At 44.4% G+C, this 27,113-nt stretch overlaps 1 protein-coding gene across 1 annotated transcript; it reads right to left on the reverse strand.

The window, feature by feature from the left end:
• Positions 1–94: 94 nt before the first annotated feature.
• LOC144591644 (CD48 antigen-like) lies at positions 95–26,043 on the reverse strand (the record flags this gene model as incomplete). The annotated part of the gene is made up of 6 exons (XM_078395693.1): positions 26,025–26,043; positions 17,499–17,631; positions 15,369–15,473; positions 13,251–13,383; positions 3,974–4,273; positions 95–364 (listed from the first exon to the last, which is right to left on the reverse strand). Coding segments are annotated over exons 4-6 (631 nt in total), but the record flags the coding sequence as incomplete, so codon positions are not given.
• Positions 26,044–27,113: the final 1,070 nt, after the last annotated feature.

Genomic DNA, 27,113 nt, shown 5'->3' on the forward strand with positions numbered 1-27,113 from the left:
GCACCTCCATGCCACTTCTTGTGTAGCATAAACAACCTGGGTCAAATGGTGAACATTTGTGCAATCGACCTTTGCCAAAACCCTGTAGACTTACCCTTGATGATCAGCTGGTAGGTGCTGTTGGTTCGACTGACTTGGTTTTCCACGCTGCATGTGTAATAGCCAGAGTCTGATCCCTCTGCGTTCCAAATGGTAAAAGTTACATTCCCATCAGACAGGGACTGCCGTTGGCTCACTGGGAGAACAACCCCTTCTCTGATCCACAGAATGGAAGTAGCTCTCCCTCTCTGCACCGTGCAGTTCAGCACAGCCATGTGGGTCCCAGGGTTGTATTCACTGGAAATGGACGGTGTGGAGAGAGGATCTGGAGAACAACAGAGTCAATGAGCCACGGCACAAAATCCTTTTTTTTTACCTCAAGTATACAAAAGTAATTGCAGATTTATTAAAGGGATCTGCAAGAGTCACTGCCTCAAAAAGCAGCCGGCATCATCGGAGACACACACCACCCTGGCCACGCTCCGATGCCTTCTGAGGAGGTGGAAATGTCGGCCGGCTTTCTTGGCCTTTGCTTCGATGTGGGGGTCCAGGACGAGCTGCTGGTGATATTTACTACGAGGTACTTAAATTTTTCAACCATCTCTACTTTGGCGCCATAACTGCAGACTGGGGCATGTGAACCACTTCCTTTCTCAAGTCGATCACTATCTCCATTGTCTTGCGGACATTGAGGGAAAGGCTTTATTCACAAAATGCTGGAGTAACTCAGCAGGTCAGGCAGCATCTCGGGAGAGAAGGAATGGGTGACGTTTCGGGTCGAGACCCTTCTTCAGACTGATGTCAGGGGGGCGGGACAAAGGAAGGATATAGGTGGAGACAGGAAGATAGAGGGAGATCTGGGAAGGAGGAGGGGAAGGGAGGGACAGAGGAACTATCTAAAGTTGGAGAAGTCGATGTTCATGCCACTGGGCTGCAAACTGCCACGGCGAAATATGAGGTGCTGTTCCTCCAATTTCCGGTGGGCCTCACTATGGCATTGGAGGAGGCCCATGACAGAAAGGTCAGACTGGGAATGGGAGGGGGAGTTGAAGTGCTCGGCCACCGGGAGATCAGTTTGGTTAATGCGGACCGAGCGCAGGTGTGCAGCGAAGCGATCGCCGAGCCTGCGCTTGGTTTCGCCGATGTAAATAAGTTGACATCTAGAGCAGCGGATGCAATAGATGAGGTTGGAGGAGGTGCAGGTGAACCTTTGTCTCACCTGGAAAGACTGTTTGGGTCCTTGGATGTGAAAGGAAAGGCTGTTGTCTTGATACCAGGTCACGAGGTTCTCACCCCCATCTCTCTCACACCCCATTTAGGACTATGCCCTCGAGGTTACGTTGACATTTCTCAAACATCTTCCCACAATAGAATGATTCACATTTCTCAGCCACCATCTGCCATCAGCCTGATTACATTCTTTTCGTCTCTACATCCTTTCTCCTCATCGGCGAGGCCAAGCGCAGGCTCGGCGATCGTTTCGTTGAACACCTCCGCTCAGTCCGTCTTAACCTGCTTGATCTCCCGGTGGCTCAGCACTTCAACTCCCGCTCCCATTCCCAATCTGACCTTTCTGTCCTGGGCCTCCTCCACTGTCAGAGTGAGGCCCAGCACAAATTGGAGGAACAGCACCTCATATTTCGCTTGGGTAGTTTACACCGCAGCGGTATGAACATTGACTTCTCTAACTTCAGATAGCCCTTCCTTTCCCTCTCCATCCCCTCCCCCTTCCCAGTTCTCCCACTAGTCCTACTGTCTCCGACTACATTCTATGTTTGTCCCGCCCCCTCCCCTGACATCAGTCTGAAGAAAGGTCTTGACCCGAAATGTCACCCATTCCTTCTCTCCAGAGATGCTGCCTGACCCGCTGAGTTACTCCAGCATTTTGTGTCTACCTTATATTCTTTTCATGTCTATTAATGACATTCCATTGGCTCTCTCTACACCACGCTGTCTCGGCAAGGCCACCAGCATCATCAAAAATGAGTCTAACCCTGAACGCTCCCTCTCCCATCAGAAATGAGATACAGAAATGTGAAACACATATCTCCAGATTCAGGGACAGTTTCTTCCCAGCTGTTATCAAGCAACTGAACCATCCTATCACCATCTAGAGTGGTCCTGAGCTACCACCTACATCATTGGAGACCCTCGGACTGTCTTTATGCAGACGTTACTAGAATTTATCTTACACTAAACGTTATTCCATTTATCCTGTAAGTGTACACTGCACAGATGGCTTGATTGTAATCATGTATAGTCTTTCGGCCGACTGGATAGCATGCAACAAAAAGCTTTTCACTGTACCTCGGTACACATAACAATAAACTAAACTAAACTTCACAGATCAATGTTTCCAGGTCTGCTCATTTTCAGATTTAGGGATTACATCACATAAACTTAAATCCCAATTATTAAATTGTGTTCAAGAAAATAGTCATCGGAGTAGGTTCGTCACCTGAAATTGGAGAATACAATGTTCATACATTAGCTTGTAAGCTCCAGTCAAGTCCAATAATCAATCTTTCACAAAATGCTGGAGTAACTCAGCAAGTCAGGCAGCATCTCGGGAGAGAAGGAATGGGTGATGTTTCAGGTCGAGACCCTTCTTCAGACTGTTTACGTCACCCATTCCTTCTCTCCCGAGATGCTGCCTGACCTGCTGAGTTACTCCAGTATTTTGTGAATAAATACCTTCGATTTGTAACAGCATCTGCAGTTATCTTCTTATATTATATATCAATAGACAATAGACAATAGGTGCAGGAGTAGGCCATTCGGCCCTTCGAGCCAGCACCGCCATTCAATGTGATCATGGCTGATCATTCTCAATCAGTAGCCCGTTCCTGCTTTCTCCCCATACCCCCTGACTCCTCTATCCTTAAGAGCTCTATCTAGCTCTCTCTTGAATGTATTCAGAGAATTGGCCTCCACTGCCCTCTAAGGTAGAGAATTCCACAGATTCACAACTCTGACTAAAAAAGTTTTTCCTCATCTCTGTTCTAAATGGCCTACCCCTTATTCTTAAACTGTGGCCCCTGGTTCTGGACTCCCCCAACATTGGGAACAGGTTTCCTGCCTCTAACATGTCCAACCCCTTAATAATCTTATACGTTTCGATAAGATCCCCTCTCATCCTTCTAAATTCCAGTGTATACAAACCTAGTCGCTCCAGTCTTTCAACATATGACAGTCCCGCCATTCCGGGAATTAACCTAGTAAACCTACGCTGCACGCCCTCAATAGCAAGAATATCCTTCCTCAAATTTGGACACCAAAACTGCACACAGTACTCCAGGTGCGGCCTCACTAGGGCCCTGTACAACTGCAGAAGGACCTCTTTGCTCCTATACTCAACTCTTCTTGTTATGAAGGCCAACATTCCATTAGCTTTCTTCACTGCCTGCTGTACCTGCATGCTTCCTTTCAGTGACTGATGCACTAAGACACCCAGATCACGTTGTACGTCCCCTTTTCCTAACTTGACACCATTCAAATAATAATCTGCCTTCCTATTCTTACCACCAAAGTGGATAACCTCACACTTATCCACATTAAACTGCATCTGCCATGCATCCGCCCACTCACACAACCTGTCCAAGTCACCCTGCAACCTCATAGCATCTTCCTCACAGTTCACACTGCCACCTAGTTTTGTATCATCGGCAAATTTGCTAATGGTACTTTTAATCCCTTCATCCAAGTCATTGATGTATATTGTAAATATCTTTCACTATGCCACTTAGGCATCTTAGAACCCGATGGTATGAACTTTAAACTCTCTAATTTCAAGTAATAACTCAGTGGGCCAAAGTGTCTATATCTATGAACTAAACTTGACTTAATTGAGCTTAAAGGCAATTAATAAATGGAAAATGCCTCAGCACACTGTCACCATTTAATTGAAATAATAACAAACTCTATGGCTACTTACCAATGATTTCAAGATTTAGAATTCTGGTCCTCTGTGGGTCTAAGTCCACCATCATATAATAGTGGCCACTGTCTGGTTTTCTGACATCTTTTAATTGAAATGATCCATTTGATATGTTAACTTTAATTCGATTCTTGTACTTTTCATATATGATGAGATTTCCTTCATGCACTTCAGTAATGAAGAGAACCCTGCTGGAATCTGAGAAGTCCCAGTACAAATTATTGAATTTCTTATCAGTTCCAGGGAACGAAACAGAGGAACCTGTGGCGGCCAAATTGCTGTCACTTGTCCACTGAGCTGCAAGACAATAAATTAATTCAAACAGTATCACACCTGATATATGTCGGAAGGAACTGCAGATGCTGATTTAAACCGAAGATAGAGACAAAAAGTTTGACACTGACATCAGGTCCTAACATCAAGGACCTGTTCCTACGCTCCACAAAATCCCTAATCTTCAATGTGGTTGGTTAGTCCAGGAAAAATGGTTGGAGATATTTAGTTTAGTTTTGTTCAGTTTAGAGATACAGTGCGGAAACAGGCCCTTCGGCCCACCGAGTTTACACCAACCAGTGATCCCCGCGCATTAACACTGTCCTGCACAAACTAGGGATCATTTAAATTTACACCAAGCCAATTAACCGACAAACCTACAACTCTGTGGAGTGTGAGGGGTAACTGAAGATCTCGGAGAAAACCCCACGCTGGTCACGGGGAGAATGTAAAAGCGCCGTGCAGACAGCATCCTTAGTCAGGATGGAACCCGGGTCTCTGGCGCTGTGAGGCAGCAACTCTACCGCTGCATCACAGTGCTGCCATATACACCCAGGAACTTGAAGATTTAACTATATCCACTTTGGCCCCATTGATGCTGATTGGACACGTGCTGCGCCATCCTTCCTCAAGTCAATTACTAGCTCTTTTGCCTTGTTAACATTGAGGGAGAAGGTGTTGTCAAAAAGCGTGCCCTACACATCGGTTTTAAACTTTGCCTCCCTCACCTTAAAGCTATGTCCTCTAGTCTTTAACATTTCCACCCTGGGGGGGGGGAAAGGTTCTGACTCTCTACCCTATCAATGCCTCTCACTATTTAAGACACTTCAATCAGGTCTCTCCTCAACCTCTGACGCGCCACAGAAAACAATCCAACTTTGTCCATTCTCGTCTGATAGCTAATACTCTCTGATCCAAGTACCATTGTGGTAAATTTCTTCTGCACTTCCTCGGAAACCTCTCCAATCTTCCTGTACAAGGTGCGACCAGAACTGCGTGCAATACTCCAAATGTGGCCCATCAATGGTTTTGTAAAGCTGCAACCTGACCTCTTGATTCTTATACTCAATGCCCCACCCAATGTGGAAACTCTTTCTTTACTGTTAGTAGCTGTGTGGTAGCTAAGGTAAACACTGAACATCTACGTGTTTGTGTTAATCTACCTCAGGTGTGACACAAAAAGCTGGAGTAACTCAGCGGGACAGACAGCATCCCTGGAGAAAATGAATAGGTTTCGGGTCGAAACCCTTCTTCGGACTCCTGAAGACTCCAGAGTCTGAAGAAGGGTCATGACCCGAAACATCACCTATTCCTTTTCCCCAGAGATTTTTTTATTTTTATTTTAGTCCTGTGCCAAACCCATTTACTTTTCTAAAAATTCAATAAATGGAGACCATATTTTTAAAAATAACTCAGGTTTGTCGATTAAGGCAAACCTTATTTTTTCCAAATGCAGGGTCTCTGTCATTTCCATAGTCCACATTTTAATTGGTTTTTTCCAAAATTTAAGTATTAGTTTTTTCGCAGTTATTAGACTGTAATCAAGAAAATGTACCTGACTTACTGTAAAATTTGTAGTATGTTCTGATAATCCTAATATAATTAATTTTGGGTCCATATCTAATTTTTTATTAATAACTTTAGAAACTATTTAAAAAATCTCCAACCAGAAGTTTTGCATTTTTATACAAGTTACGAAAATATGAGTTAAATTAGCTTCTTGAAATTGACATTTATCACACATAGGAGAGATACTAGGAAAAATCCTATTTAATTTCGTCTTCGAATAATGTAATCTATGTATTATTTTAAATTGTATTAAGGAATGTCTAGTATTCAATGAACATTGATGTATATGTTGTAAGCTTTCATCCCATATATCTTGCATTATAAATTGATTCAATTCGTCCTCCCATGCTCGTCTATAAGATTCTGATGACGGAATGTCAATGACAAGGAGAATATTGTAAATAAAAGATATTAATTTATTTGAGTTATAATGTCGATTCAGGCATACATCAAGTGTTTCTGGACCTCTAAACTTATATTCTTGCATATGTGATTTTACATAATCTCTAAGTTGTAAATATCTAAAATAATTATTAACATGTAATCCGTACTTCTGCTGTAACTCCTGAAACGAAAGAAAAGTTCCCTTATGATAAAGATCTCCCACCCTTTTGATTCCATAACTTTTCCATTGAGCAAAGCCTCTATCTAAGACAGACGGTTTAAAAGAAGGATTATTCGCAATAGGAAGGAAAACAGATAATTTACTCAATTTTAACGTAAGCTTTAATTGTTTCCAGGTACGGATAACACTATGTATAATGGGATTACCTCCATATGTTTTTTTATTTAAATTTATTGGAGCTAAGAGGATCGCACCAATATCGAATGGTAAGCAATCCTCTTTCTCCATCTTTAACCAATCCGGTTGTTGATCAGAATCATCCAACCAGCAGGTTATATTTTTAATATTAACCGCCCAATAATAAAATAAAAAGTTAGGTAAAGCAATTCCTCCATTAATTTTAGACTTACATAAGTGTCTTTTATTTATTCTATGAGTCTTGTAGTCCCAAATAAAATTAGTAACAATTGAATCAATTTTTTAAAAAAACTTTTTTGGAAGGTAGATCGGAATTGCTTGAAATAAGTATAGTAGCTGTGGAAGAAAGATCATCTTTATAGCATTACTACGGCCAACTAATGATATAGGAAGTGTTTTCCAAAATTGGATATTTCTGTGTAATTTAGCAAGTAAAGGAGGAAAATTTGATTTAAATAAAGAAGTATATTTCCTAGTCACGTAAATTCCAAGATATTTAAACTTTTCATAGGCAATTTTAAAAGGAAATTGTTGAAGTATGGCCGGATTATGCTCCATTATTGGCATAATTTCACTTTTATACCAGTTAATTCTATAACCTGAAAATGAACCAAATTGAGTTATGAGATTTAATAAATTCGGAATGCTAATTTCTGGCTTTGTAATATATATTGATACATCATCCGCATATAAAGAAATTTTATTGGTTGTATGTTTAGTGTTGTAGCCATAAATATCTGAATTTGATCTAATACTCTCAGCAAGTGGTTCTATAATAAGGGCAAATAAAAGTGGTGATAGTGGACATCCTTGTCTACAACCCCTAGCTAAATGAAATTTAGATGACAGCATTTGATTAGTTAATATTCTAGCTGTTGGGTATGTATATAAAAGTTTCACCCATGCACAAAAATTTTCACCTAGTTGAAATGTTTCCATCACTGAGAAAAGATAGGGCCATTCTACTTGATCAAATGCTTTTTCAGCATCTAGCGAGATGATTGCTAAATCTTCATTTAATAGTCTATTTGAATAAATTATATTAAACAAGCGTCTCAAGTTGAAAAATGAATATCGTTTGGCTATAAAGCCTGATTGATCGGGGTGTATCAATTTGTCTATAACTAGACTTAATCTCTGAGCTAAGATTTTCGCTAATATCTTCTGATCAGTATTTAAAAGAGCTATCGCCCTATACGAACCAGGGTCTTCAGAATCCTTATCTTTTTTAGGAATGAGGATTATTGTTGATTCAGTCAGAGTTTGTGGCAATCTCTGTTGTTTAAAGGCGTGACTATATACAGTTTGCAAACGTGGAGAGATCAACCCACTGAATTTTTTATAAAATTCATTATTTAAGCCATCAGGGCCAGGAGTCTTCCCATTTTTCATGGATTTAATAGTCTCTTCAACGTCTTTCATAGTTATTTCTGCGCCCAGTAAATTTCTATCACTCACATTCAAACCAGGAAGGTTACATTCCTGCAAAAACTTTTGCATCTGCGCAGAAGTATCTGTTATTTTTGATGAATATAATGACTGATAAAATTGCAAAAATCTCTGATTAATATCCTTAGGTAGTTTAAGCAAATCTCCATTTTCTGATCTAATTTTATGAATTGTAGAATCATCTTCTAATTTACGGAGTTGACGTGCTAGCAATTTCTGTGGTTTATCTCCAAATTCAAAATGTTTTTGTTTAGTATATTGAAAAAGCCTTAAAATATGAGCTGAAAGGATATAATTTAACTTATATTTGAGAACTGCAATTTTATTATGTATTTCAATAGAGGGAGCGATGGCATTTGTTATGTCTAACTGTCTTATCTGACTTTCCAGGTCATTCTGTTCAGCTCGGTTCTTCTTGTTTTGAGACGCTTGAAAAGCAATAATACATCCTCTCACAAACGCTTTAAATGTTTCCCAAAGCAGGGACGCAGGTGTTTCAGGAAGGTCATTTGCATTAAAAAAAATCTCAAATTGCGATTTAAGATAGTCATAACATGCTTTTTCATTTAAGATTTGCGGATTAAATCTCCAATTAGTCTGTTTCCCCGTTACTCCTTGGAGTTTTACCCTAAATGTTAAAGGGGCATGATCGGATATAATAATATTATGATATTTTGAATTATACGTATAAGGAATAAGTTTGGAGTCCACCAAGAAACAATCAATTCTTGAATAAGTTTTATGCACAGGTGAATACTCTCGGCCTGAAGGATTATCAATCCTCCAAACATCTTTTATATTTACATTATTTATATAAGAGTTTAATAATTCACACGACTTGGATTTTGTTTTCCTTTGAGTTGAAGATCTATCCAAATAAGGATCTAATGTACAATTTAAATCTCCTCCAATTATCAAGTTATATTGTCCAAATTCTGGAATGGTATTAAATATTTTTTTTTTAAATAACGGATTATCAAAATTTGGTGCGTAGACATTCACCAATATCAATTTTGTAGAATATAGTTCTCCCACTAATATCACATATCTACCTTCAGTGTCGACTATAGAGGAAGTATTTATAAATGGTATACCCTTACGAATTAAAATAGCAACACCTCTTGATTTAAAGGGAAACGATGAGTGAAATACTTTATCAATCCATTTGCCTTTCAGTCTATTATGTGCTACATTTTTTAGATGAGTTTCCTGAAGGAACATTATGTCTGCATCAATAGATTTTAAATGTGAAAGTACTTTACCTCTTTTAATTGGTTCATTAACACCCTTGACATTCCAACTACAAAATGTAATACCTTTAACCCCTGTTTTCCTAATAGAATCTTGCATCTTAACCGATAAATGGTCTATAATAAAGCAAATGGTCTGGCACCCGGACTACAACATTTTTCTTGAATGAGGGGTGGATGATCTTTTGTACAGCGTAGAGTGACTCCCGGAAATATCTCCCTAAAGTATATAATTTCTGAAAAATGACATGATAATAAAAGTTAAATCTAAAAAAAAATCAATATATAAAAGGTTTAAAGAGTGCAGGAAAAAAGAAGAAACAACTAAAACTACAACTACAATTAGTGCAGTTAGTGTTAGCCACCCTAAGGTGGCAAAAAATCTAAGGACTTCCGTGAGATGTAAAAAAAAAATTAATACTAGCTCCGTTTTTTAACACAGTTATTTTTTTTTCTTTCCGGTTTTAAAATATATATATTTTTAGAAGCAAGGGGAAATAAACAGGACAGGCCCAAAGGAATTTAATCCAAAATAGGCCAGTTTCCCCCCCTAGGGTGTATTAGTTAAATGTTAAAAGTAAAATTTACATGAGTCAAGTGTTACTTGAACTTCTGATTGGTAGTGATTAATAATATTTTTTTATTAATAGTAGTTAATAAAGATTAATAGTCATATAGCTTATTCACTGGTCTTGGAACTTTAAATTATAACGCCTTATAGCCCAATCAGTTTTCTGCCAGTGATTACAGCCGTGGAGTGGTATTCATCCCTTCAGCGAGTTTTCAATCTCTCGGGCGAATTCGAATGCTTTAATGTGATCAGTATAAAAGGTTTCTATCTGCTTGTAGGTGACTCGCAGTTTGGCCGGGTACAACATTCCGAATCTGAGCGATGGGATCTTCCTCAGAATTGATCTTGTCTCATTAAAAAGTGCTCTTTTCTTAACCACCTCAGCAGGATAATCTCTAAAAATACGGATATTGTCGCCTTGGAATGATAAGTTTCTGTTGATAGCGATTCTTGACAGAATATCTTCTAAGTCGTGAGAATAGTGTACCTTTAATATCAAGTGCCTTGAGGGAGCACCAGCAGCTGGCCGAGCTCTCAGTGCTCTGTGGGCTCGATCCAGCAAAGGTTTTGTGTCCAGTTTCAAAACATCCCGTAGGAGTTCAGCAGTGAAATCACAGAGGTTTTTATCTTTCTCTTGGCCTTCTTTAACTCCAACAATCCTTAGGTTCTGACGTTTAGAGCGACCCTCTAAGTCAATGCATTTCTCGGTTACTTTCACTAGTAGATCAGATAGGCGTTGAGTCTCCGTTAATACCCTTTTTGTTGTGTCAGAGCTTGTCTCAGCTAGAACTTCCAACTCGCGTATAGCCTCGTCGTGTTGATGTACCGTAGTAGTAATATGCTCCAACTTACTGGTAAAGTCGGAATCCAGCTTTTGTAGTTTAGAGTTTACTTCCACCATATGTTCGTTCATACTATCACATATTTCTTTCTTCACTGATGATAACTTCTCACTGATGATAGTTGATATTTCTCCCTTCAATCCTTTCAACGATATTAATTCATCTTTCATTTCCTGAAAATCATCCTTCATACTTGAAAGCTCCTCACCAACTATGGTTCGAAATTCCTCCAATCCAATTTTTTTAGGCTGTGGTTTTCGGGACCGTTTGGGAATTTCTTCTTGGGTCGGCACTGGAATTGAGGCTGAGGCTGAGGCTGAGGCTGATGCTTCCATCTGACCTGATTCCTCTTCCAGCAGCCTGGCCTTGCCAACTCGTTTTGGAGCAGTTTTTAACGGGGGAGTGCGACTTATCGACATATAAACGGTAGGAGTCACGATCTAATGACTTCACTCACCCTTCGTTGAAAGTTATCGGCAAATTTCAGTGGACCCGTCCCGTTCTTTCCCCTTTAAGATCGGATTTTCTTCGGAGCTAGTTGACGCGTGGCTTTATCAGAGCATAGCGCCACCGGAAGTTTGGAGTATTGCACGCAGTTCTGGTCGCACCTTGTACAGGAAGATTGGAAAGGTTTCCGAGGAAGTGCAGAAGAGATTTATCACAATGGTACTTGGATCAGTGAGTATTAGCTGTCAGACGAGAATGGACAAAGTTGGATTGTTTTCTGTGGCGCGTCAGAGGTTGAGGAGAGACCTGATTGAAGTGTCTTAAATAGTGAGAGGCATTGATAGGGTAGAGAGTCAGAACCTTTTCCCCCCAGGGTGGAAATGTTAAAGACTAGAGGACATAGCTTTAAGGTGAGGGAGGCAAAGTTTAAAACAGATGTGTAGGGCACGCTTTTTGACAACACCCTCTCCCTCAATGTTAACAAGGCAAAAGAGCTAGTAATTGACTTGAGGAAGCATGGCGAAGCACGTGTCCAATCAGCATCAATGGGGCCAAAGTGGATATAGTTAAATCTTTAAGTTCCTGGGTGTATATGGCAGCACTGTGATGCAGCGGTAGAGTTGCTGCCTCACAGCGCCAGAGACCCGGGTTCCATCCTGACTAAGGGTGCTGTCTGCACGTCGCTTTTACATTCTCCCCGTGACCAGCGTGGGGTTTTCTCCGAGATCTTCAGTTACCCCTCACACTCCACAGAATTGTAGGTTTGTCGGTTAATTGGCTTGGTGTCAATTTAAATGATCCCTAGTTTGTGCAGGACAGTGTTAATGCGTGGGGATCACTGGTTGGTGCAAACTCGGTGGGCCGAAGGGCCTGTTTTCGCGCTGTATCTCTAAACTGAACAAAAGTAAACTAAATATCTCCAACCATTTTTCCTGGACTAACCAACCACATTGAAGATTAGGGATTTTGATTAAAAATGAAAATGAAACATTGAAAATTGAAGACCAAAGTAGCACACAAGCACCTACATTTCTTCAAGCGACAAACGACAAGATCAGTTTATCTCCAATAACTCTTATCAATATCTACAGATGCACAGTGGAAAGCATACAATCAGGTAGTAAATTCAATTTTTTTCCCTCTGTCATCGGCAGCTGAGGGAATACCTGATAGAAGTTTGTAAAATTGTGAAAGGCATAGATAGACAGACAGAACCTTTATTCCTAGCGTGGAAATGTCAAAGACTAGTAAACCAGACTGGTCGAGGAACGCTGAGGCCCTGTACAAGAAGGGACAGAGCATGTTGAACTTTTTGAGAAGGCTCCGCTCCTTCAACATGTGCGGTAAGATGCTGCAGATGTTCTACCAATCGGTGGTGGCCAGTGCCATCTTCTCCGCTGTAGAGTGCTGGGGCTGCAGGGCGAAGGCCGTGGACTAAACTACAATTAACAAACTCATCAGAAAGGCTGGATCCGTCCTGGGGGCGGAGTTGGGTTCATGGGAGATGGTCTTGGAGAGGAGGATGCATCTCAAACTGCAGAGCATCTTGGACAATAACAGCTCACCCCCTCCATGACACACTGGTCAACCTGAGGAGCACCTTCAGCAACAGACTGGTTCCACCAAGTGGCAGTAGAGAACGCCACAGGAGATCATTTTTCCCGTAGCGATCAAACTGTACAACCCTTCCCCCTTCCGTCATGGCGTTGACTGACTCCCCTCCCCCCTTCCCCCTCCCCTCCTTCAACACCCCCGCTCCCCCCTCCTCGATCTTTGCACATCCCCAATCCTCCAATTTCATGCTTCATGTATCATGTGTTTTATGACTGTTGGCAGACCAATCTCCCTCCTGGGATAAATAAAGTTCAATGGTATGGTATGGTCGAGAGTTGAGCATGAAGGTCAGATGGGGAAAGTTTCACGAAGAACGGATTAGTTTAATTTGGGATCATGTTTGACACAGACATCAGGTGCTAACATCAAGGACCTGTTCCTACGCTCCACTGTTTTATTTAGAATTATATTTCCATAGATGCATTTTCATTTTTCTTTCAACTGAAACAGCTCTTGAGCCAGATTGCAGCTTACAGGGACTCAGAACTAATTTTACCTGAAACTATTTGGCCGAGAAGCTGAAGAAGGCAGAGGAATGAGCAGTCAAAGGTCTTCATTATATGCCACTGTCAGCTTATTCAAATAACGCAATAGGGTCGAGAAGGTAGCATGGTGACTTCATCTGAGAACTGAGAGAAGGAAAAGGAGCAGTATATCATAAATAACACATGTTATAATTTATATTTAGATGAGAGAAACTCAGTGGGTCGGGCATCTGTGGAGGGAGGGGACGGATAGTGTTTCGGGCGGGACCGTTTTATTGATGTGGGCAGTGTGGTTGATATGTTTTACATGGGCTTCTACAAGGACCCACACACGGAAGACTGGTTGAAAAGATAAGAGCCCATAACCTACGACGTCGTCGTTCTCAATCAAAATACTAGTGCGGTAAAGGAGACAAAGGTGGAGATGCAAGGAACTACATCTCCATCTGCGTCAACTGCATCGGAACAAAACCATGCTTTCAATTCACTGCACATCGTGTATGTGCATGTGACAAATAAACTTGACTTGACTTGGACTATCCCTGATCAGCCCTTGCCCATCTAAATGTATGTGTACCCTGTCCCTCAGAATACTCTTCAGGTACTTTCCAACTACAGATGTTCAGCTCGCCAGCCTATAGTTCCCAGCCTTTTCCCTGCAGGCTTCTCGAATCAGGGCACAACATTTGCCACCCTCCAGTCTTCCGGCACCTCTCCTGCATTTAATGACGACCTGTAAATTTCCGCCCGCGCTCCTGCAATTTTCGTTCGAGCTTCCCACAGTGTTCTTGGATATATCTGATCAGGCCCTGGAGATTTGTCCACCTTCATACACGTCAGGAACTTCAGATCCTCTTCGACTGTAACACTGACTGTTCTCGAGACATTTCCAGCGACTTCCTCAAGTTCCTCAGTCCTCCTGTCTTTCTCCACGGTAAAAACAGAGGAGATATACTCATTGAGGATCTTGCCCAATTCCTGTGGCTCCACACAGAGTTAACCACTTTGATTTCTGAGGGGTCCCACTCTCTCTCTCTCTGGTTACCCTTTTTCCCCTTTATGTAAAATCTCTGGGGATTATCCACCAGAGCTAACATGCGTCCCTTTTTTTCCCTCCTGATTTCCTCGTTTAGCTTGCTCCTTGGTTCCCGAAACTCCTCCAGTGATACACTTGATCCCAGCTGCTTATACCTGGCCCATGCCTCCTTACTCTTGACCAGAGCTTCAATTTCCCTAGTCATCCAAACTTCCTTCCGCTCAACCTTGCTCTTAACACTTCAAAGACGTACAGGTATATAGGTTAATTGACTGGGTAAATGTAAAAATTGTCCCTAGTGTGTGTAGGCTCGTGCTAATGTGCGGGGATCGCTGGGGGGCACGGACTCGGTGGGCCGAAGGGCCTGTTTCCGCGCTTAATCTCTAAATCTAAAAAAAAGGATGTTGCGAGAACATTAAAGAGGATGTTGCCCGGACTAGAGGGTATGAGCTATAGGGAGAGATTGAGTAGACTGGTCCTTGGAGAGCAGGAGGATGAGGGGTGATCTTGTTGATGTGTAAAAATCATGAGAGAAGTAGATCGGGTAGATGTGCAGAGTCTCTTGCCCAAAGTGAGCAAATCGAGGACCAGAGGACATAGGTTTAAGGTGAAGGGGAAAAGATTTAATAGGAAACCGTGGGGTAACTTTCTCACGCAAAGGGTGGTGGATGTATGGAACAAGTTGCCAGAGGAGGTAGTTGAGGAAGGATTTATCCCAACGTTTAAGAAACAGTTAGACAGGTACATGGATAGGGCAGGTTTGGAGTGATCTGGCCCAAACGCAGGCAGGTGGGACTAGTGTAGCATGGACATTGGCCAGTGTGGACAAGTTAGTGTGAAGGGCCTGTTTCCACACTGTATCACTCTATGGTTCTATGATTCTATGACCAAGATGTTCCATCTACTCTAGTCCTACCTGCCTGCAATTATGCCCATGTACCTCTGAACCTTTCCTATCCATGTACAAATCCAAATGTCTTTTAAATGTTGTTATAGTACCTAGGTTTACAAACAAAAGAATATAACATGATGCAGAATGCAGGGCTGTTGGACCCACTCTGCTGCCTGGGACTAAGAAACCTATACCTCCTACCTCGACTCCGTCCAAGGACCTTGACAGTCTTTCCAGGTGAGGCAGAGGTTCACTTGCACTTCCTCCAACCTCATCCACTGTATCCGCTGTTCCAGGTGTGGACCCCTGTTTCTCGGCGAGACAAAGTGCATGCTCGGTCATCGTTTCGCTGAACACCTCCGCTCAGTCCGCCTAAACCTACCTAATCTCCCGGTTGCCAAACACTTTAACTCCCCCTCCCATTCCCACACTGACCTTTCTGTCCTGGGCCTCCTCCATTGTCAGAGTGAGGCCAAGCGCAAATTGGCGGAACAGCATCTCACATTTCGCGTGGGCAGCTTACACCCCAACAGTATGAACATTGACTTCTCTAACTTCAGATAGCCCTTGCTTTCCCTGTCTAAGTAGCTGCTGTATTCTCTCTCTCTCTCCCTTCCCAGTTATCAGACCAGTCTGACTGACATTTTATCTCTATTTGCTTTGTTGTCAGCTTCTCCAAGCTAACAATGATACATTTTACCTTTTCCTTGATCTGCAACTCTTTTGATGTCTCGTTTTACCCTTCCATAACTCCGTGCCTCCCTCTCCCCTGACCCTCAGTCTGAAGAAGGGTCTCGACCGGAAAATTCACTCATTCCTTCTCCCCAGAGATGCTGCCTGTCCGGCTGAGTTACTCCAGCATTTGTCTCTATCCTCTGAGCACAGTGGAGACCTTTAAAAACCAAAGCTGGTGTTAAGGAAGGAAAGACAAAGCCTGAGTGAGACCGCACCTGGAGTGCTGTGTGCAGTTTCGGTCTTCAAATTTGAGGAAGGACATCCTTGCTATTGAGGGAGTGCAGCGTAGGTTCACTAGGTTAATTCCAGGAATGGCGGGAATGGCAAATTTGCAGATGACATAAAGCTGGGTGGCAGTGTGAACTGTGAGGAGGATGCTATGAGGACGCAGGGTGACTTGGACAGGTTGTGTGAGTGGGTAGATGCATGGCAGATGCAGTTTAATGTGGATAAATGTGAGGTTATCCACTTTGGTGGTAAGAACAGGAGGACAGATTATTATCTGAATGGTGTCAGATGGTACAAAGAGATCTGGGTGTCCTTGTTCATCAGTCACTGAAAGTAAGCATGCAGGTACAGCAGGCAGTGAAGAAAGCTAATGGCATGTTGGCCTTCATGACAAGAGGAGTTGAGTTTAGGAGCAAAGAGGTCCTTCTGCAGTTGTACAGGGCCCGAGTGAGACCACAACTGGAGTACTGTGTGCAGTTTTGGTCTACAAATTTGAGGAAGGACATTCTTGCTATTGAGGAAGTGCAGCCTCGGTTCACCAGGTTAATTCCCGGAATGGCGGGACTGTCGTATGTTGAAAGACTGGAGCGACTGGGCTTGTATACACTGGAATTTAGAAGGATGAGAGGGGATCTTATTGAAACATATGATTATTAAGGGACTGGACATGCTGGAGGCAGGAAACATGTTCCCAATGTTGGGGAAGTCCAGAACCAGGGGCCACAGTTTAAGAATAAGGGGTAGGCCATTTAGAACGGAGATAAGGAAAAACTTTTCACTCAGAGAGTTGTAAATCTGTGGAATTCTCTGCCTCAGAAGGCAGTGGAGGCCAATTCTCTGGATGCTTTCAAGAGAGAGTTAGATAGAGCTCTTAATGATAGTGGAGTCAGGGGGTATGGGGAGAAGGCAGGAACGGGGTACTGATTGTGAATGATCAGCCTTGATCACATTGAATGGCGGTGCTGGCTGGAAGGGCTGAATGGCCTCCTCCTGCACCTATTGTCTATTGTGTAAACAAAGGGTGAGATCACGATTACTTGAACACAAGGACATTTTAAAATTTGTGCTTTTGCACGGTCTGGACAATCGGTGTTGTTTCTAGGTTACGGGAAAGGAGGAGAATATGACGACATTTTGCCAACGTCTGCTCCAAAATAGGAATTAAACAGAAACACACGAAAACAGCCAGATGGTTAACGCAACATTTGTGAAACGACCGTCAGAAGGTCGTAACTCTCTTTTCCTTGCTCTCGTGGACGGGAAATTCAATTACGTTTTGCATTCGTTGAACGCTGAAGATAGACGATGAAAGCCGTTAGCAAAATTCCCATCAGACTCCCAGACAACAAAAAGGATATATCTTTTCACCTCCTCTCTACGACATATGTTCACCGGATTCGATGCCCCCGGAATCTTGGTTGCTGCAAACCTTTACACCCGCTTGTCCAGCTCGCTGGCGAGGAAGTCTAGTCCGTGAGATAGAGTTGCTCGTGTGTCCGGCCTGAAAAAGCACATCGCCATTTGAAATATACAGCCACTCTGCGGCAGGAGACTGACCGCGACTCTGCCTTGTCACCAGATACAAGTCCCAGCGTCTCCGGTGGGCGGCACGGTAGAGTTGCTGCCTTGCAGGGCCAGTGATCCGCGGGTATGGGGGCTCTTCTGCACGGCCGGGTCTAATCCTGACTACGGGTGGTCTTCTGTACGGAGTATTTACACTTGGTATGAGTGTAGATTGTCCCGTGTGTGTGCAGAGGCCGCTTCAGCAAGTTCCCCCCGTTTCTCGCTTCGCTTCCATTTTGCACAAAACAACCCAAGTCCCACCCCCCTTTAAAAAAAACAAAGGGGCCTCTAATTTCGTCTGTGAAGTGTGGCTCGTCGACAAAGTAAACAGTGAAGGGCGATCTGGGCGGGCACGGTTTTCAGTTGATGTCACAAAAATGTCCAGTGTTACAACTTGCAGCGTTTGACATTTTTGGTCTTCTTTCTTCCCCAACACCCCACGGGTCTGGGACGCTGACAATTTGAGGGAATTAATGGAAACAACATTAAATTAAAATGAAGGTAGACACAAAATGCTGGAGTAACTCAGCGGGTCAGGCAGCATCTCTGGAGAGATGGAATGGGTGACGTTTCGTATCGAGACTCTTATTCAGACTGATGTGACTGATTCTCTCCAGAGATGCTGCCTGACCCGCTGAGTTACTCCAGCATTTTGTGTCGACCTTCGATTTAAACCAGCATCTGCAGTTTACTTTCCTTCATAACTTAAATCGAATCGACTAGGAGGCTCAAAAAGGGGGAATCGAAGAGAGAGTTGGGAGGTCATGTCGCAGTTGTATAAGACGTTGGTGAGACCGCATTTAGAGTATTGTGTTCAGTTCTGGCTGGGCACCATGTTATAGGGAAAATGTTGTCAAGCCGGAAAGAGGACAGAGAAGATTTATTGCAATGTTGCCAGGACTAGAGGGTGTGAGCTGTAGGGAGCTGTACAATAGCCTGGGACTCTATCCCTTGGGTGCAGGAGGATGAGGAGTCATCTTATAGAGGTGTATAAAATCATGATAGGAATACAGTCTCTTGCCCAGAGTAAGTGAATCGAAGACCAGAGGATATAGGTTTAAGGTTAAGGTGGAAAGATTTAATAGCAATCTGAGGGGTAGCTTTTTCACACAAAGGGTGGTTGGTGGATGGAACAAGCTGCCAGAGGAGGTCGTTGAGGCTGGGACTATCCCAACGTTTAAGATACAGTTAGACAGGTACATGAATAGGACAGGTTTGGAGGAATGTGGACCAAACGCGGGCAGGTGGTACTAGTGTAGCTGGAGCATGTTGGCCTGTGGGTAAGTTGGGCTGAAGGGCCTGTTTCCATGCTGTGTCACTCTATCACTCTATGACAAAGAGAGGACAGGGATGCTTATCTCAAAACAATCGCAAGGAAATAAGGGAGCGGGAGAGTAATTGTCAGGGTTGCCATATCTGTGGAATTCTCAGCCACAGAAGGCAGTGGAGACCAATTCACTGGATGTATTCAAGACAGAGTTGGATGTGGTTCTTAGGGCTAATGGAATCAGGGGATATGGGGAGAAAGCAGGAATGGGTTACTGATTCTGGTTGATCAGCCATGATTATATTGAATGTCGGTGCTGGATGGAAGGTATTTCTGCACCTATTTTCTATGATTCTATGTTTCTATATCTAGAAATGAAAAACAGTCCGTAAATGTTTTTCTATCCAACGAGCACCTAAGGCAGAGCAGGAGCGGTACACAGGTCTGGGGTAAATATACAATTAATGTACATTGTGGGCTCATTGGGCACTGACCTCCTATGTAATGGTTTGAAGATTCCCTTGAAGATGATAGAAAACAGTATAAGAAGGCAGACACAAAATGCTGGAGTAGTTCAGGCAGCATCGCAGGAGAGAAAGAATGGGTGACATTTCGGGCCGAGACCCTTCTTCAGACTAGTTAGCGAAAAGGGAAATGAGAGATATAGACGAGGATGTTGAGAGATAGAGAACAATGAATGAAAGATATGCAAAAAAGTAATGACGGTAAAGGGGAACAGGTCATTGTTAGCTGCTTGTTAGGTGAAAACAAGAAGCTAGTGCGACTTGGGTGGGGGAGAGATGGAGAGAGCAGGAATGCCGGGGTTACTTGAAGTTAGAGAAATCAACAAGCAAGCTGTGAGCCGCCCAAACAAAATATGAGGTGCTGTTCCTCCAATTTGCATTTGGCATCACTCCAACAATGGAGGAGACTGAGGACAGAAAGGTCTGTGTGGGAATGGGAAGTAGAATTAAAGTTTAGCAAACGGAACATCAGGTAGGTCCAGGCGGACTGAGCGAAGGTGTTGAGTGAAACGATCGCCCAGTCTACATTTTGTCTAACCGATTTATAAGAGTCCTCATCTTGAGCAATGGACACAGTAGATAAGGTTGGAGGAGGTGTAAGTGAACCTCTGCCTAACATGAAAGGAAGAAAAGGTTTCAACCAGCATCTGCAGGTCCATCCTAAACAAAATGTAGAACAGATCATTGTTACTGAGGAGAACGTGACAACGAAGCATAAAATTTAATCAGGGGACTCAGACTGGCCAGAGAACTAGGAAGGGGGAGGGGTGGAGAGAGAGGGAAAGCAAGGGTTACTTGAAGTTAGAGGTCAATATTCATACTGCTGGGGTGTAAGCTGCCCAAGCGAAATGTGAGGAGCTTACAAACATCAGTGTGGGAATGGGAGGGGAAGTTAAAGTGATGATGAGCAACCGGGAGATGAGGTAGGTTCAGGCAGAGTGAGCAGAGGTGCTCAGCGAAACGATCGCCGAAACTTCACTTGGTCTCACCGATATTTAGTCCACACCTGATCCAGCGGATACAGTGGATGAGGTTGGAGGAGGTTGGAGTGAACCTCTGCCTCACCTGAAAAGATTGTCGTGGTCCTTGGATGGAGTCGAGGGCGGAGATATAGGGACAGATGATGCATCTCCTGCGGTTGCAGGGGGAGTACCTGGGGAGGATGTGGTTTGGGTGGGAAGGGACGAGTCAACCAGGGAGTTGCGGAGGGGAACGGTCACTGCAGAAAGCAGGAAGGGGTGAAGATGTGAAGACGAGGCCAGTAGTGGGATCCCATTGGAGGTGGCGAAAATGTCGGAGGAATAGGTGCTGAATACAAAGGCAGATGGGGTGAAAGGTGAGGACTCTTGTCGCTGTTTCGACTGAGGGTAGGGGGGGGGGAGCGAGAGTGGAGATATCGAGGAGACCCTGGTGAGGGCCTCATCATGAAGTAGATTTTCAAAGTCTACAGAGAGACTTGGGTCTTTATTCTTTGGAGCGCAGAAGGTTAAGGGGGGCTTGATAGAGGTTTTTTTAATTTTAAGAGGGACGGACAGAGTTGACGTGGGTAGGCTTTTCCCTTTGAGAGTGGGGAAGATTCAAACAAGGGGACATAACTTCAGAATTAAGGGACAAAAGTTTAGGGGTAACATGAGGGGTAACTTTTTTACTCAGAGGGTGGTGGCTGTATGGAATGAGCTTCCGGTGGAAGTGGTGGAGGCAGGCTTGATTTTATTATTTAAGAGTAAATTAGATAGGTATATGGATGGGAAGGGATTGGAGGGTTATGGTCTGAGAGCAGGTAGATGGGACTAGGTCGGAGAAAGTGTTCGGCATGGACTAGAAGGGCCAAACTGGCCTGTTTCCGTGCTGTAATTGTTATATGGTTATATGGTTATCTATGATGTAGGACGGGAATCAGCAGCAGCAAGCAGCAGCAAGCAGCAGCAATCAGCAGTAGCAGCAGCAGCAATCAGCAGTAGCAGCAGCAAGCAGCAGTAGCAGCAGCAAGCAGCAGCAGTAGCAAGCAGCAGCAAGCAGTAGCAAGCAGCAGCAAGCAGCACCAAGCTATGTTGCTTGGGAAGTAGTGTGTGGGGATTGTGTGGGGATAGTAAGGAGTAAGACCTGTGTGATCTCCCGGACTAGTTTCGATCGCCTAGCTTGGCGTCGGAGAGGAATTTCCCGGATTTTTTCCCAAATTGGCCTGGGTTTTTTATCCGGTTTTTCGCCTCTCCCAGGAGATCACTCAGTTCTTTTGGGTGGGCGGTTGGAGCGGTTGGAGTAGCGGCCGGGCGGTAGGTTTAGTAACCGAGCGCGGGGCTTTGTTTGAAGAGTATGACTGCCAGGGCAGTTTTTTGTTCTGGGTGTCGGATGTGGGGAATCTGGGAGTCTGATAGTCTTCCAGACATCCACATCTGCTCCAGGTGTGACGAGATGGGGCTCCTAAGGGACCGTATTAGGAACCTGGAGCGGCAGATTGATGACCTCCGTCTGATCAGGGAGAGTGAGGAGGTTATAGATAGGAGTTACAGAGATGTGGTCACTCCTAGACCACGGGAGGTAGACAAGTGGGTCACTGTTAGGGGGGGCAAGGAACAGAGGCAGGGACTAGGGAGTACCCCGGTGGCTGTACCCCTTGGAAATAAGTACTCCTGTTTAAGTACTGTTGGGGGGGACAGCCTACCTGGGGGCAACGACAGTGCCCGGGCCTCTGGCAAGGAGTCCGGCCCTGTTGCTCAGAAGGGTAGGGAAAGGAAGAGGAGAGCAGTAGTAATAGGGGACTCTATAGTGAGGGGGTCAGATAGGCGTTTCTGTGGACGCAGTCGGGAGACCCGGATGGTGGTTTGCCTCCCTGGTGCCGGTGTCCGGGATGTGTCTGAGCGTGTCCAGGATATCCTGAAAGGGGAGGGAGAGGAGCCAGAGGTCGTGGTACCAACAATATAGGTAGGATAAGGGAAGAGGTCCTGAAAGGAGAATTCAGGGGGCTAGGAAGAGAGTTAAAAAAAAGGACTTCCAAAGTAATAATCTCAGGCTTACTGCCTGTGCCACGCGATAGTGAGAATAGGAATGGAGTGAGGTGGAGGATAAATACGTGGCTGAGGAACTGGTGCAGGGAGCAGGGTTTCAAGTTTCTGGATCATTGGGACCTCTTCTGGGGGAAGTATGACCTGTACAAAAAGGACGGGTTGCATCTGAACCCGAGGGGAACCAATATCCTGGCGGGGAGATTTGCTAAAATAACTGCGGAGACTTTAAACTAGTACGGTTGGGGGGAGGGACTCAAACACAGATAGCTAATAGGCAGTGTGTGAGGCAGGAGGCAGAAAAGGGAAACACTCAGACCCAATATGTAGGAGAGAAAGAAAGGAAAATAAATAAACTGAGAATAAGAAATGATGGGTCCCTTAAATGTGTATATTTTAATGTTAGGAGCATTGTAAGAAAGGTGGATGAGCTTAGAGCCTGGATTGACATCTGGAAGTATGATGTTGTGGCGATCAGTGAAACATGGTTGCAGGAGGGTTGCGATTGGCAATTAAATATTCCAGGATTTCATTGTTTCAGATGTGATAGAATCGGAGGGGCAAGAGGTGGGGGTGTTGCATTGCTTGTCAGGGAGGATATCACAGCAGTGCTTTGGCAGGACAGACTAGAAGGCTCGATTAAGGAGGCTGTTTGGGTGGAACTCAGAAATGAGAAAGGTTTAGCAACACTTATAGGGGAGTATTATAGACCGCCAAATAGGGAACGAGAATTGGAAGAGCAAATATGTAAGGAGATAGCAGATATTAGTAGTAAGCACAGAGTGGTGATTGTGGGTGATTTCAATTTTCCGTATATAGACTGGGAATCACATTCTGTTAAAGGGCTGGATGGTTTGGAGTTTGTAAAATGTGTGCAGGATAGTTTTTTGCAGCAATACGTAGAGGTGCCTACCAGAGAAGGGGCAGTGTTGGACCTCCTGTTAGGAAATGAGATGGGTCAGGTGACGGAGGTATGTGTTGAGGAGCACTTTGGGTCTAGTGATCATAATGCCATTAGTTTCAATATCATTATGGAGAAGGTCAAATCTGGACCAAGGGTTGAGATTTTGGATTGGAGAAAGGCTAATTTTGAGGAGATGAGAAAGGATTTAAAAGGAGTGAAATGGAAATTGTTGTTTTATGAAAAGGATATAATAGAGAAATGGAGGATATTTAAAGGTGAAATTTTGAGAGTACAGAGTCTTTATGTCCCTGTTCGGTGGAAAGGAAAGAATAATAATTTGAAAGAGCCGTGGTTTTCCAGGGAAATTGGACACTTGGTTCGGAAAAAGAGGGAGATATACAATAAATATAAGCGGCAGGGAGTAAATGAGGTTTTTGAGGAATATAAAGAATGTAAAAGGAATCTTAAAAAGGAAATTAGAAAAGCGAAAAAAAGATATGAGGCTGCTTTGGCAAGTAATGTAAAAGTAAACCCCAAGGGGTTCTACAGATATGTCAATAGCAAAAGGATAGTGAGGGATAAAATTGGTCCATTAGAGAGTCAGCGTGGACAGCTATGTGCTGAGCCGGAAGAAATGGGGGAGATATTAAACAATTTCTTTTCTTCGGTATTTACCGAGGAGAAGGATATTGAATTATGTGAGGTAAGCGAAACAAGTAGAGTAGTGATGGAAATTAGGAGGATTAAAGAAGAGGAGGTACGTACACTTTTGAAGAATATAAAAGTGGATAAGTCTCCAGGTCCTGATAGGGATATTCCCTAAGACATTGAGGGAAGTTAGTGCAGAAATAGCAGGGGCTATGACGGAAATATTTCAAACGTCATTAGAAACAGGGATGGTGCCGGAAGATTGGCGCATTGCGCATGTTGTGCCTTTGTTTAAAAAAGGTTCTAAAAGTAAACCTAGCAATTATAGACCTATTAGTTTGACGTCTGTGGTGGGAAAATTAATGGAAAAGATACTTAGGGACAATATATATAATTATTTGGATAATCAAGGCCTGATTAGAAACAGTCAACATGGATTTGTGCCTGGAAGGTCATGTTTGACTAATCTTCTTGAATTTTTTGAAGAGGTTACCAGGGAAATTGATAAGGGCAAGGCTGTGGATGTTGTCTATATGGACTTCAGTAAGGCATTTGACAAGGTTCCACATGGAAGGATGATTAAGAAGGTTAAATCGTTGGGTATTAATAGTGAGGTTGCAAGATGGATTCAACAATGGCTGAATGGGAGATACCAGAGGGTAACTGTTGACAATTGTATTGCAGGTTGGAGGCCAGTGTCTAGTGGAGTGCCCCAAGGATCTGTGTTGGGTCCACTGTTGTTTGTCATTTACATTAATGATCTGGATGATGGTGTGGCAAATTGGATTAGTAAATATGCAGATGACACTAAGATAGGTGGAGTAGTTGATAGTGAGGTAGATTTTCAAAGTCTACAGAGAGACTTGGGCCTTTTGGAAGGGTGGGCTGAAAGATGGCAGATGGAGTTTAATGCTGATAAGTGTGAGGTGCTGCATTTTGGTAGGACAAATCAAAATAGGACGTACAGGGTAAATGGTAGGGAATTGAGGAATGCAGTGGAACAGAGGGATCTGGGAATAACTGTGCATTGTTCCCTGAAGGTGGAATCTCATGTGGATAGGGTGGTGAAGAAGGCGTTTGGTATGCTTGCCTTTATAAATCAGAGCATCGAGTATAGAAGTTGGGATGTAATGTTGAAATTGTACAGGGCATTGGTGAGGCCGAATCTGGAGTATGGTGTGCAGTTCTGGTCGCCAAATTATAGGAAGGATGTCGACAAAATGGAGAGGGTACAGAGGAGATTTACTAGAATGTTGCCTGGGTTTCAGCACTTAGGCTACAGAGAGAGGTTGAACAGGTTGGGTCTTTATTCTTTGGAGCGTAGAAGGTTGAGGGGGGACTTGATAGAGGTTTCTTAAATTTTGAGAGGGACGGACAGAGTTGACGTGGGTAGGCTTTTCCCTTTGAGAGTGGGGAAGATTCCAACAAGGGGACATAGCTTCAGAATTGAGGGACAAAGGTTTAGGGGTAACATGAGGGGGAACTTCTTTACTCAGAGGGTTGTGGCTGTATGGAATGGGCTTCCGGTGGAAGTGGTGGAGGCTGGCTCGATTTTATTATTTAAGAGTAAATTGGATAGGTATATGGATAAGAGGGGATTAGAGGGTTATGGTCTGAGTGCAGGTAGATGAGACTAGGTCAGGGAGAATGGTCGGCGTGGACTGGTAGGGCCGGACAGGCCTGTTTCCATGCTGTAGTTGTTATATGTTATATGTTATATATGGAACCCCCATTCTCTAAAGAATGAGGACATCATATCATATCATATCATATATATACAGCCGGAAACAGGCCTTTTCGGCCCACCAAGTCCGTGCCGCCCAGCGATCCCCATACATTAACACTATCCTACACCCACTAGGGACAATTTTTACATTTACCCAGCCAATTAACCTACATACCTGTACGTCTTTGGAGTGTGGGAGGAAACCGAAGATCTCGGAGAAAACCCACGCAGGTCACGGGGAGAACGTACAAACTCCTTACAGTGTAGCACCCGTAGTCAGGATCGAACCTGAGTCTCCGGCGCTGCATTCGCTGTAAAGCAGCAACTCTACCGCTGCGCTACCGTGCCGCCCACGGTATCTCAGATGTGCGGCGTAGATAGAGGGGGAGGGGAAGGTGAGGAGGGGAGTATAGGAGGGGAGCCGGGGGGGGTGGGAAGGAGGGGATAGAGTTGGGGGAGAGGGGAGGAGAGGGAGAGGCAGAGGGTAGGGAGAGGCAGAGGGGAGGGGAGGGAGAGGCAGGGGGGAGGGGGAGTGAGGGGATTGGGAGTGAGAGGGGTGGGGGATGGAGAGGGTGGAGGGGGGAAAGGGGAGGGAGGGGGAGTGAGAGAGTGGGAAGCGGGGTGTGGGGGTGGGGGAAAGGGGGAGGGGGGTTGGGGAGGGAGTGGTGGAGGAGGAGAGGGAGGGGAGGGCGGGAAGGGGTGGGGGAGGAGAGGGAGGGAGCGGGAAGGGAGGAGGGGTGAGGGAGGAGAGGGTGTTGCCCCAATGCAGTAGAGGGAACCCTAGGGGGGAGGGGGAGAGGGTAGAGAGGGGGGAGCGAGGGAGGTAGGGGGTGGAAGGGGGGGAGGGAGAGGGAGGGATGGAGGGGGAAGGAGGGGGAGAGGCACTGGGGGGGAGGGGAGGTAGGGAGTGGGAGGAGAGGAGGAGGGTGGGAGGGGGGGAAGGGGGAGGTGGGGCGGGTGGGAGAGGGGGGAATGGGGGAGGGGTTGAAGGGCGGGGGCGGTAGAGAGGGAGGTACGGGGAGGGGGGAGGGTGGGGAAGGGAGTGCGGGAGATGGGGAGGAAGGAATGGAGGGAGAGGGGGAAAGGGGAGGACGGGGAGAGGGGGAGGGGGGTGAGAGGGGCGGGGAGAGTGCGGGGGAGAGGGTGCTGCACCAATGAAGCAGTCGTTTGGCACGGTCGAGTAAATGAAAAAACTAGATAATTAAATTGGAGGAAAGCAGGCAGTTAAAAACATTCCTAATCTCCCCGAAATAAAATCGATTAAGGTTTGATAAGGGCTTTAAACTTTCAAAAAAAGCTGTTCATGAGCAAGTAAATAGTCAATAGTCAATTTATTTATATACACATAA

Source organism: Rhinoraja longicauda, unplaced genomic scaffold (assembly GCF_053455715.1).
Source record: "Rhinoraja longicauda isolate Sanriku21f unplaced genomic scaffold, sRhiLon1.1 Scf001305, whole genome shotgun sequence".
Lineage (NCBI taxonomy): Eukaryota > Metazoa > Chordata > Chondrichthyes > Rajiformes > Arhynchobatidae > Rhinoraja > Rhinoraja longicauda.